General features: G+C 27.5%; 2 protein-coding genes across 3 annotated transcripts in view; both read left to right on the top strand.

Annotated features, from left to right (window-relative positions):
- LOC136079611 (uncharacterized) overlaps positions 1 to 13266 on the top strand; it is a 23162-nt gene extending 9896 nt beyond the window's left edge. Inside the window, exons 5-11 of one of the 2 annotated variants that reach the window (XM_065795652.1) lie at positions 2499 to 2721; positions 2905 to 3266; positions 4715 to 6049; positions 6388 to 6562; positions 6638 to 6888; positions 12979 to 13008; positions 13163 to 13266. In XM_065795652.1, coding sequence (XP_065651724.1) covers positions 2499 to 2506 — 8 coding nt within the window. In that variant the 3' untranslated portion in view covers positions 2507 to 2721; positions 2905 to 3266; positions 4715 to 6049; ... (2 more) ...; positions 12979 to 13008; positions 13163 to 13266. Of the gene's footprint in view, positions 1 to 2498; positions 2722 to 2904; positions 3267 to 4634; positions 6050 to 6387; positions 6563 to 6637; positions 6889 to 12978; positions 13009 to 13162 lie in introns of both variants that reach the window. The other variant, XM_065795651.1, reaches the window with a different exon arrangement.
- Positions 3002 to 5757, top strand: LOC136079234 (uncharacterized). Its single transcript, XM_065794957.1, has 4 exons — positions 3002 to 3266; positions 4715 to 4752; positions 4974 to 5297; positions 5539 to 5757. Exons 1-4 carry the CDS (start codon positions 3002 to 3004, stop codon positions 5755 to 5757), a joined length of 846 nt encoding a protein of 281 aa, XP_065651029.1.
- Positions 13267 to 13643: the final 377 nt, after the last annotated feature.

The following is a 13643-nucleotide window of genomic DNA, read 5'->3' as shown; positions in this document are numbered from 1 at the left end:
ATCGGTTAGAAAGGAGGCATGTACTTCTTAACTCTTCGGTAGTGATATGTGCAGGGTCCGTGGATAAGTTATAGGCTAGGGTTGTTCTGTGCGATCGGCCCCATTTTTTACCAAATTCTTTATATTTAACGCAGATTTTAGTATAAAAGTTCAGCAAGATATTTCCTAATCAAGATATTTGCTAATAAAACGGTCTTTTTTTTTTTTTTATCAAAAATTACCCCTCCGCAAAAAAAATTTCATGGTACGGGCCTTTATATTAGTTTAACCCTTTGAGCACGGGGAGCCACGATCGTGGCTATACCGTCAAAGATCGTGGCTTTGAAAGTTTTCTTCAGAACTGACTTTTCTGCAAAAATACCGCTGTTCAAAAATTAAAAATGGTACTTTTGAATATAGCACATTTTTTTCTATTTTTTGGTATACTGTTTGTGTATGTTGACTTATTTTAAAATAAAGTTAAAATTCAAAATAGTTGTTTTTTAATTTTTTTTTTCAAGTTTAGTTTCTCCATACGGCGCTCAAATTTTAGCACGCGCTCAAAATAATTTGTCTAAATTTTATCTCTTGTTTACATATATTACTTTAAGTAAAAAATCACGAATTTTAGATTTATTGCGGGACGCGTATACAGGTTATTTTATAAATAAAATAATAAATATAATGTATTATAATAATTTATAATATACTGACAATCGATTTATGTAGGATTAATTTTAACATCCATTGACATATATTGTCAATCAAAATTGAAATCAATTGAGATATATTGTTTTTGATAGTTTTTTTTGATGTTGAAACAAAACAAGTCTTTGTGCAAGTATTTGCTTTGTTTTTAAAAACTTTAAGTAATTTTCGCTTAATAAAATAAACAAACAAAGTTATATCAAAAGTTCTTTGTGTTTAATAGATAGCATAAAAATTTTATCCTATCTATTACACACAAAGAGCCTTTAGTATAACTTCGTTTGCTTAAACTTTATATATATATATATATATATATATATATATATATATATATATATATATATATATATATATATATATATATATATATATATATATATATATATATATATATATATATATATATATACATATGTATATATTTGAGTTGATTTTTTGCAATAAATGTTTGGTCAGGCCATAATGATCACCCTGCTACTGGTAACATCTAGTCCAGTACTACCAGCAATGCAAGCAACACTATTTAATTTAGTCATTTTGGACAATAACCTTTGCCTTTTTTTTAGTTTAAAAAATGAAAACTTTTGAAATGTCTTTGACACTATTTAATTCCTAAATTAAATAGGTTTCATTTTTTATATATATTACTATAAAAGGTTTCATTCAAGAACAATCTAGAAAAATTTTTTTTTTTGTTCTCTCAGATTGTTCTTGTTGAAAAAAAATTTGAAAGAAACAATTACAAATAAAAATTGCAATTCCTTTGGAAGGTGAAAACCATGGGATAGAGTGAGACACAATTAGAAACTTCTACAAATCAGTTGCTTGATGCAGTTTATGCCTGCCCAAGATGAATACTTTTATAGATATACCATCTCTAGCTTTTACTCAACAAGAGCCCCAAGCCAGGGGTGTTTTAAATCTGAGTAACATTTCTTACATTCATTTCTTACTTTCCCTATGAAAGCAAATCATACAAGGCAGCTTGATATAGACCAGATCTTGCCTTTCTCAGCCCATCACCTCACTTATCTCTCTCAGTCCTTTAACTCCAAAACATGAACTTTAATGTTTGCAGTGGAGAGATGAGTTGAGCTCTGTACCACCCGGAGTCTTTAGTCATTTAGGAATCACTTGGATTTACTTAAAAACAAATCAAATACAGCAATATGATTATTGTGTATATTATTTGTGTATATGTGTCTTCTTATCCACTTTTGTTATTTAATTATTGGGGTTTGCAAAAATTTGGAAAAAGTTTGGGTGTTCAAGCTTTTTGTAGTGAGGTCTGTTTTTTTGCAATAATTATTAAAAATAATTAAAATGGTGTAGGCAACAGGCTACACCATTTTAATTTTTTTTTTTTTTTTGTAATTAACAAATAGCAATGATTCCTGACAAGCGATGCTAGCCATTATTTATCAGGCTCTCCGAAACACCATCGCCATCTTCAAAATCACCATCTCTGAACCACTATAAGTAAATATAGTGTGTCCTTGATGATTGAAATATAATACTAAGTTAATTTAACATAAATCCTAAACAAGGAAGTATTTCCTTGTACTTGCTATTTGCTACTTAGCAACAATAAATTTAATTACAGTTTAGAAACAATTTTAAATCTTGTCTCACTGATGATGTTTTTTAAACAAATATGTATTCAAAATTTATATCTATAAAAATATATAAAGTTTGTATGAAGTTAATTGTTTGTATTTCAAAATTGGACAACCACAATTGAACACAGTTTATGATTTTGTTGTGTGTTTATTAAGAGTTTATTCAAATATTTTTAAAGATTTTTCTTTTAGATTTTTGAAGGCTATATTTTAAATAATTTTCAACAATGCAAGATATTCTAAATGAAAAATTTTGTGATTTCAATGTTGCAGAAAAGGCTGTGATGCATTACTGCAATACGCATTTTAACCCAATAAGAGTTGATTACAAGAAAAAATTTGTAAGTTACAATAAGAAAGTGAAACAAGAATCACAAATTAAAAATCAACCTTAAGATTCAATATATGCATGCAGGTTTACATTTATATTTATGTTTTTTAGTAATTATTAAACTTTGTGGTGTATTTATATCTATTTTACTATATATGGATTTCCTTTTAAAAAAAATACTTATAAAATAATCATAAAAGAATATTTTTATTTACAATTACTATCTTTTAAAAAATAGTGTTGTTCATGTATTTTTCATGTTTACAGATGGACATGCAAACATTTTGGCCATCAAAAACCTTATCTTATAAAGAAAAATCAAGGTAAGCGCAATAATTAGGCAATTCTTCCATGTGGCTGCAAAATGTTTATTTATGTTTCATATGACAACCAACAACAATGCTATGGTGTTAAAAAATTGTTTCTTGAACACAACCATCCATATCGTATAGAAGAATTTTCTATGTATAGTTCACAGCATCAAGCAAAAGGATTGTTACAACAGCAGACGTTGATGTTGATTGAACATGGGGCAAATACAGCATTTGTGACAGATAGCCTTAATAGAAGCAGTTTGAAAACTAAACCCAGAGATGTTTACAACATAAAACAAAAGCTTAAATTCAAAGGTTAGTTGTTTTTGTATATACAGTGGTGTGAAAGATATTAGAATCACAATATGTTTTTTGTCTAATTTAGCAATTGTCATGATATATTAAATTCATTCAACAGAGTAACTCTGTTGAATGAATTTGGTTTGAGTTCCTTTTTAGTTTCAGAAAACTATTTTAAAAATGCTAGTGGAAAACAATTTGATTGTTCTTTGAGTTGAAAAAGAACAATTTTAATTAATTTTGTACATTGTTTATATGTTGTGTATTTATGTATATAAAAAATGTTGAATGTATTTATTTTTTTGCATTTTTCTCTGTCAATTTAGTTGTTGTTGCTTTTTCTATATCTTGAAATTTACTTTTTTTTTAACTAATCTATGTAATGTGTAATATAGTTTTAATATTGTATGTAGTAGTGTATGTATATACATTTTATTTTATTTATTTTGCCTTTATTTTGCTTTTTTATATTTTTCTGCAAAAAATTTTTTCTCTCACTCTATCCTTCTGAACTTATGTGATTAAAGTTTTTGTTTTCTCTTACATTTTTTTCTCACTCATCTTATCTCATCTGTTCATTCTCTCTTTTTTTTTCATTTTTCTTAGCATTACTCCTTTATATTTTTGTTCTGATTCCAACTTTTTTGATGCTATTGTTTCTATTACTTCATTTTTTATTACTTGTATTAATGTAGTTTACTTTCTTTATTATTTCCTTGTTTTAATATTTTTTTATTTTATTTGTTTATTTTATTAAGGTGTCACTCCATTGTCCATTGTTTTTAACTATATGAGTGACACCGAACCTAACTTTGTAAATTATAATTAAAATTGCAATTAAAAAATTGTAATCAAAAAAGTTTCTGTGATCTGTTTTGTTGTCACCTCATCCAGGCTGGCTACACTAGTTTTTAATGGAGTAAAACACTTCCAAATATAATTTTTGCTTATTGAGTTATTAAGTTCTTCTCAATAACATATAATTTTTTTAAAATCTGAAAACCTATTTGAAAAAGACTGTTGCCTGCAAGGCACATCAAGCATTTTCAAAGTACCCCTGGTTTCTCTCTGAACATCTTGTTTGCAATATATATAATATATATATATATATATATATATATATATATATATATATATATAAGTATGTATATACATATTTATATATATATATTTAAATATATATTTATATATTTATATATATATATATAAATATATATATATATATATATATATATATATATATATATATATATATATATATATATATATATATATATTTAAATATATATTTATATATTTATATATATATATATATAAATATATATATATATATATATATATATATATATATATATATATATATATATATTTATATTTAATTAGGTTCTGCACTTGATGAAATAAAGACAGTGCTTGATTTTCCAGGAAGTTTTTATCACATTGATACTAAATTTGATTTTCAGGAAGTCTTTATCACATTGACGCTAATTCAGATGGACAAGTTGAATGCATAACATGAACAACAACTGAGCAAGTAATGCTCCTGCAAAAATTTCCAGATGTAATAATGATGGATGGCACTTATAAGGCAACTTATTTATTTTCTTTTTCTCAATTGGTTTTTTTTTCTCTTTTATTTTACAAAATATAATGCATTGTTTTTTTATTAGGAGCTGATTTTTTTTTTTCATATAATACTTAATTCCATTAACAAATGTATAGGTAAATAATCTCTCTATGCCTTTATACACACTTGCTGTAGTAGATCAACACGGGATGGGGCAACCTCTAATACAATCAATAGTGTATCGTAAGGATCAAGCTCATCTTAGAATGTTTCTGATACGATCACAAGAATGGGATGGTTTTAATACATTTTCAACATCCATTTTTGTAATTGATAAGATTCAAGCTGAAATCTCAGTGTTGCAGGCTGTTTTCCCAGATAATCATATTTTGCTTTGTCGATTTCAGGTATCCAAAGCATTTGTACATGAAATAAAAAAAAGTAATTTGATAAGTAATGACAAAGAATCTTTATATAAGGTTAGTTCTAAATAATTCTAGTTAATTGTATTAAAAAAGCAATCATTAAAAAAGTAATAAAAATTAAAATAATGCTTTGAAAGTTGTCAACTTTTTTGACAATGCTCCATGACTTTGACAGTGGTGGAGCACTAATGCTTATTGTATGCCTTGTATAAATACAAGTAATTTTATTTCAATTTCATACATTTATTTTATTGTTAATTGTTTTTGAATATTTTTTACATATCTTAACTGTAAGGCTATGAAAAGGTTGTTGTATGGTAACCAGCAAACATTTGATGAAGCTTTGTTGAATATACAAGGGACATTCCCAGAGTTTTATACATACTTAACAAATAACTGGTTGATGATGGCTGACATGTTCATGGGCTACAAAAGAAAAGGGCTACTCCACATCAATAATCACACCAATAATAGATTGGAACTGTTTGATGACTTGTTTTCTATTTTGTTATAAGATTAATTGTTAGTTAATAATACTTTACCAAATTTGTAGGTATCACAGAACTTTATAAGATGTTGGTTTGACATCGTGTATGTCACCAGCTAATCTTATTAGCAAAATAAAAAAGATAAATAGAGCTCAACTTGAAAAATCAAAACATGCTGATTTTGATCAGCATCTTAAAATAAACACTAAGCTTCCAGAATGTTTAAAATTTTATGCTCATGCAATCTCGTCATTTATTTTACAACATATGGTTGAACAGTATAATTTAAGTCAAAAGGAAGGACATAGTTTACAAGAGGTAAGTGTTTTTAATCTTTTTTTAAGATTGCTCTGATTTATTTAGCAATTTTAGTCATAATAGATGTAATTTGTAATAAAATTTTAAAATTGATTTTTTTTATACTTATATTAATTAAGATTATTATATACTTATATTAATTATAGATACTTATACTAATTAAGATTAATTATAGATTAATTAGTTATAGATTAATTAAGATTAATTATATAAGATTAATTATAGATACTTATATTTATTAAGATTATTTTATATTAATTATTTTTATACTTTTTTTTAATAAATACAATTTATTTCATTTTAACGTGTTATAAAATGTGAGATTAAAATATCTTCAGGAAAATAATTGCTTGCAAGTTAAATACAATGATTGTTTGTTTCCCCTTCAAAACTGGACTTGCCAATGTGATAATGCTGCTTGTTATGAAGTTCCGTGCTCGCATGCTTTGTTCATATTTTTTTCTATTAGAGAAAAAATATGAACTTATCTGATCTAGATCTTATTCATAAAAGGCACTAATTGTTTTTGATTTGTATTAATAGTAGTAGTATGCTAAAAAATATTTAAAATGAATAAAATAATTTTAGGTGGTTTGTTCCTACCCATCAAATGGCAAATGTAAACCAAGGGGACAATTTATCTAATTCATGCATGACATTTTCAATTCAACCAGTGGCATTATGCAAATCCACTGCTAAGGAAAGATATAATACAGCTTTGAGCCTTTTGCAGCCTTTGGCATCTATCTTCTGAATTTACACCAAGTAAATTTGATTTAGCTATTAAATGGCTGGAATCAGTTTGCCAACAATGCATATCTGGAGAGTGGGAACTGCAGGTAAAAATAATAAAATCCATAATCAATTTTAAATAATAAATCATTTTATTTAATAAGTTAAACTAAAGTTATACTTGCACAAGGCTGGGGCCAATATAGTCAAGGAAGCATTTTTTAATTTAATTTTTATTGTAACTCTCTCAACTCTGAAATACAATCTCCAAGGTTGTTAAATGAAGATGCAAGTTAAACAACATATTTCTAGGTTGCGTTGAACTGTAAACCACTTAATAATGAAGCAAGAATCTATTATACTACCTCATTAAATCTCCTGATAAATCAGTTACATTTATTTTCTTTATGTGCAATCCATCATGGCTTGTAATCACAATGCTATTTAAATTTTGTACATGTTCAATAGCACCATTCTGAAGATGATGTTATTTCAGAAAATCTTTTTCAGACAAATGTTGAAATATTTCCTGAAAGTTTATCTGCAACATTGGAATGTGTTTTGCCTGTGTCACCTCAAATTTCTATACAAACTCTGAAACTACATCAAAAACTTTTCCAACAATCACTTTTGAGACTCTTCCTGTTGAAAAAAGGTATATCACTCGAATTTTAGAAGACATTGACATTGTATTACGTAAACCATAGCGCTTTCCCCAAGGTCGATCAGCTGTAAAAAAACAGAGACTTTTTTACATTGTAACAAAACCTCTTGAGAAACTTAGGGTTTATGAAAAAGATTTTTATTGTTTATTGTTGTTTCTGTGTCATATATACTTGCATCTTTTATTCTAACACCATTCATAGGGAGAGTAGTTGATAAAAAAAGAAACGTTAAGTTCTTTTTTTTAACATGCAGTTTACTGATGATTGGAAATGTGCTATATGGTCTACCTTTTTCTCCATTCTTTTTAATAATCGGAAAACTTATTTCTGGTTTTTTGGCATCGTTGCAGTCTGTTATTTTCAGTGAAATAATTCGAAGTTACCCGGCACACGAAACCCGTTCAAAGCTATCAATTTTATCAATAATTTTTAATTTAGGCTTAATGCTTGGCCCCGGTATAAATTTCACTTTCAAGGACATTAACTTTTTTATTGGCCTCTGGCATTTGCAATACGTAAATTTTTGCTGACTATTTATGGGTTGTATTTATATTGTCATGGGGATTTTAAGCATAACATTGGTACACAACGTATCAAAGGAATTCGATTATAAAGCTTTTGTAGAAAGGATTTTAGCAACTTATGAAATCAATAAAGTTCGTGCGGCCAGTACTATTGAAAACAACAAAAAACTACCAATAATAAATCGTTCACTAATGCATCATGGTTGCGCAAATGAAAACAAAACCGAACTTATAAAATCGTAATTAAAAAAATATACTCCAATCAAAATATTCGAAACTTTGTTTTTGCATTTTGATTCAGCGCTTCTTTTGTTTTCAAACTTTTTTTTGGCATCTTTTGTATTTAATACAGATGTATGGTTTCCATTACTAATTGTTGAGAAACTTAACTTATCAATAACAGAAATAAATATTTGTGCTTTTGGTTCAAATGGGATATCCGGTTTAATTTTGTTATTATTCATTTGGAGGCCGTTCTCGAATAAGAATCTGGTTATGGTACTAGTAACTAGTTCTGGTTGTTATTGTGCAGTCAGCTCAGGTTTTATTATACTTTCTTATTTTCGTAATAGCAAGTTATTAAATTTATTGTTTGGCATTGTTTTCATTCTAAGTAATGGAGAAACTCGAATACTTTTTGAAGTTTTTTTTGTCAATACACTAGCTATATACAAGTTATACTATACTATATATACAAGTCATACTACACTATATATACAAGTTCAAATGTTCAGACATATGTTGACAGTATTCGTTCATCGGTTTATACTGCAGGAGCACTTCTAGCATTTGTTTGCTCTCCATTTATGTTTGATTATATTGAAATATTTGGAACGTTGTACATTGCTGTAATGATGGTAATTGGCGTCATGTTTTTTATTAGAAAAAACTATTATATTTATCCAAAAGTGTTGTTTTAAAAAACTTTTCAAATATTTCCACAAATTTTAAATATTTTATTTACAAATTTTTTCACTATATATATATATATATATATATATATATATATATATATATATACACACACATTAACCCTTGGGGACTACTTGAAAAACTCAATGTAGTAGTAAGAGAGAATGCCAGAAATATTTTCAAACATTCCTTGTCTAGCCCATACAATTTAGTTGGTTGTAAAAAATGGCTGTCTCGACAATGAACGCATTTCTTTTCTAACTGCTTAATGTAGAAGAATATTGAGACACTTTAGACATTCGGTTAAGTTGTACAAACTTTTGAGACAATTTCAGGAGATTTTAGGACTTCCTAAACACATCATTTTTCCAGATGAATCAACTAGATGGAAAAGCACCTTCCAGGTGCTGAACCGTTTAATTAAAAAAAAGATGCGATTCTGTTAGTAATGCCACATTTCACAAAAGCTCCTCGACAAAACAAATAACTGTCAACAGAAGAACGGAACAGTTTGGTTCCTCTCTTTGCTGCTTTAAAAGTTTTTAAAGACGTCATGCTTTTTGCAAGTTTATCGAAAGTGACCACATCAGAAGTTATTCCAACAATAAATGCACTTAACATTTTACTTGATCGCATCAAAGACTACAGAAATTTCAAAGAATCTTTGTGTGAATCTTTGCATTGTCCTTACAGAGACTGCGAGAGCAAACCTATATATACTTTTGCAACAGTACTAGATCCCAGATTTAAAAACAAGATTTTAAGGAGCAGGATGATGCCTGAGAAAGCTGTTACTTTATTGATCGGTGAGTTGAATATGCTAGACATAGACGAAGGTCTTGAAACTAATGTTGCTGAAAATCAAGAACGAACCATGCCTGCTTCAGCTGCTGTTCGGTCATTATATAACCAATTAATCAAGACAAAATCTGTAGTAAATATTTATGCCCTTCTATATTATTATTGCATTTTAAATATTGTAAATTATTTGACTAAGTTTCTCCGCGTAGCGGAGTTAGGATTTAAAGAATTGAGAAAGGGCTGAAACCACAATTAAGAACACAAAATAATTTTAAAAAAAACAGTATCCTCCTCGACTGAAGTGACCCTCTCGGCCTTGGGGAGGTGAATAATATATAAAAATTAATTTATATTAAAAAAATTAAATGCCAGACGAAGTGCAGTATACTTGAAAGAACCTTTTCTCGCAAGACTCGAAAACGTGTTTAATTACTGGAGGAAATCCAAATTTATTAACATGAAAAAACTAGCACAGAAATATTTAGGGATGCCTCAATGTACAGTATTTTCGAAGCGGTTATTTAGTACTGTGGAGCTTATCTGCGACCGAAAAAGAAGTTGGTTAACTCCGGAACGAGTGCAAATGTTTGTGTTTTTGAACAAGACTTGCCGCTTTCTAACTATCAGTACTAAAGGTAATGACTTATGTAAATACTAAAAAAAAACATTTTTATTATGAATTAGTTAAGTTGCTATTATTTCACAGGGCCAACGACACGGTTTTTAAAGTGATGGGGTGGGGAGGGAGGATCACACTCCCTTATTTTGAAAAAAATCCTCAATTTCAAGGTCATTTTCTTAAAAAAAAAGTTTACGACAAAAAAGGTGTGGGCAGGGCGTGCTCCCTTGAGCCGCGGTGTTGTCAGCCCTGTTTCATTTGTACCAATATAACTGATTTCAATTGTTTTACTTTTAAAGTCTGTGTAAGTATTCAGTTAACAAAGCGTTAAATTATTATATTAAATGCACTATCAGTTAAATTAAAATAATGAAAATCACAAAAGAATCGGTAAATTGGTAAAGGATCTGAATCGCAATTGAGAATCGGAATCTGTATTTTTTGGAATTGGCTCATCTCTACTTATATGTTTTAGTTTTTTTTTTTAATCAACTTAATAGGAGTGTTTATAAGAAACATTCCGATTTACCAAATAATGTTAAGCAAACTTAAAATGTTTTTCTTATAAACCTTTCCGATCTTGAAAATTTCCGTTTTTTATTTCCTATTTCTTGTATTAAGTGTTCCAAGAAGACCTAACGGTTTTGATACAGAGCATTGTGGAAGATCATTTAACTAGAAAGTTCATGCTTCCTTCCGTACCGATGACGCAAAGTATGTCCAGAGCTTCTTTGAACCTTGGATCTCTTGCTTCGCCAATGGCTACAATGCCATGGCTACTTTTTTTAACCACAACTTGATTCAACCACTTTTATATTCCTTTTTTTTTATATCTTCTAACATTAATAAACATAATTTATTAATTCTTTAATAACTTGGTACCTGTCGAAAGAACGGGTCGGTACGTGGGTGCCCGTTAAAAAACAACATGTTTTTTTTAAAAAAGTTTTAATTACAAACAGTCAATAAAAAGTTTTCATTAATGCGCCTTCCCTATATTCAGTTTCAGTAACTTGACAACCTGGTCGTACATTTTCTTTATCAGTACTGGGGCAGTCGAACGAGCTTTAACAACATTTTCTAGATATGTGCATTTCAACAGCATTTTCAACTAAATTATTTGGACATGCGTCACAACTTGTGGTGGGCGAAAAAGATGTTTTTTAATTTAAAGAAAACCATGTTTTTTCATTCATTTTGAAGAACACATGTTTTTTCAAAAACATTTGTTTTTCAATAATTTGAAAAACATTTGATTTTAATAATTGAATAAACAACTTTTAAGCCAAGGGTAATAACAAGTCATATATGCAGCTTTGCCTCGGTTTATATTTTTAAACATATTTTTAAGGCAAGCTGCATAAAAAATCTGTATTTTAAATATTTGAAATTGGATATAATCTTTAAATAAAATGCTGATATAATATGATTTCGAGCATTTATAAGCTTTAACCAAATTATCTAAATATTAATACGCTAATGAATAGTGCGCATAGTTACGCCTAATGTTCGTGTTGTTAATGACGGTTCTGTATTCTGTAAAATACACCATTTCTTAGTTTTTAAGTAGTTTCTAGACTTGAATGTGTGGTTATATATTCCATGCGGTCTTTCGAGTATGGTCAGCAAGCAAATTAGAGCTGATATATTATTATTTTCGAAAATAATTGATGTTGTTCATTGTTTAAAATAGAAAATTTAAATAATTGTTTGTTTGTTGTTGGTTGTTTTTATTTTTCTAATTTTTATAGCCTGTTTTCATTTTTTAGAAGAAGTTAGAAATAAAATGTCTGGTAAAATAGTTTTTTTAGTACTATCTAAATATGAATACTGTAATTTATCTAATCTTCTAAATATGAATACTGTAATTTAATAGTGTTAGTGTCGTTTCACTTTCTTTTTTAATAAAGAACTTTCTAGGCTTTTCTAAAAGCGTTTCTTTACTCCACGTGGTCTTTCATGCAAGGTCTTCCAGCCGATTAGAGCTGATAAATTTTTAGTTTCAAGTGGAACTGATGTTGTTCATTGTTTAAAAACTAAAATTTGTTTGTTGTTCGTTGTTTTTATTTTCCTGTTTTTTTTTTAGAAGAAGTTAAAACTAAAATGACTGGTAAAATAGTTTTTTTTAGTACAATGTTTCTTTTTTAGTAAAGTGTTTCAGTTTTGTCTTCAGTCTTTTTAGATCAATTTAAGCAAGTATTTTTCATATTTTAGAGCAGTTAAAAGGAGCTGAAGGCCTTTTTAGTAAGTATATAGTGTATAGTAGTTTACTTATAGTTTATATTAGTAACATAGTTATATTAGTTTATTTATAGTTTATATTAGTTTATATAGTATATAGTAGTTTATTTATAGTTTATATTAGTTCAAGTTTATTTATCGTTTATATTAGTAAGTTTATTTATAGATTATAGATTAGGATTAATGAGAATACAAATTTTTTTTTAGACAGGCTAGCTGACAGCGACTTAAGAAAGTTTTATCATTTAGATTTTATTTGAGTACAAATGTAGCATTAGCAATTTTGTTGTATGTAATATTATCTCAATTTTTATTTTTAGACAGACAGGTAGAACTCAGTAAGGACGTAGATTTTGTAGATTTAAAAACTTCTTTTAAATATTCTTTTAAAGCATTGAATATGTTTTATATATTTTAATAAATTTTGTCATTTAGGTGTGGTAGCATCATCATTTGGTGCAAATAGTAATGTCTTTTATTTTATTTTACAGCAAATAGTAATGTCTTTTAATTTATTTTAAAAAGAATCAATAAATATTGTTTATTTAAACATAATCCTCAGGATAAAATAGATAAGATAGATAAAATAGCTTTTTTATTTAATATTTTTTTTATTTAGTTATAACTTCAGTTGCACCAGCCACAACAGGTAACTTAGTACATTTATTTTAATATACTTGAATTACATTTGTTACTTAACTTTTCAAGCAATAAATATTGTTTATTTCAACATTATCGTTAAGATTATATAAATAAACTTTTTATTTTTGATAATTTATTTTAGTTGCTTCTGGATCAACTTTAAATAATGGTAACTCATTAATTCATATTTTATTATAGATAAATGTAGATAAAAAAATGTAAGTTGGAAATTTTTGTAGATTTAAAAGCAGTAAGCTTTTTTCTAAAGGTTCTTTCTATTTTTGGATTAAATCCACTATCACTACATTTGTTCTATGTTTATATAATGTACTTTAATAATTTTTGTCATTTGAAAAATTATATCTATGTTAAATTACACCAGGTTGTAGAAAATAGTATAGTTTAATGATAAGGTTGTAGACTGTTAAAGCAGATTATAGATCTTTGACCTATTTAAT

This window comes from Hydra vulgaris, chromosome 04, assembly GCF_038396675.1.
Source record: "Hydra vulgaris chromosome 04, alternate assembly HydraT2T_AEP".
NCBI lineage: Eukaryota > Metazoa > Cnidaria > Hydrozoa > Anthoathecata > Hydridae > Hydra > Hydra vulgaris.
This window is presented reverse-complemented; position numbering and strand designations above follow the sequence as displayed.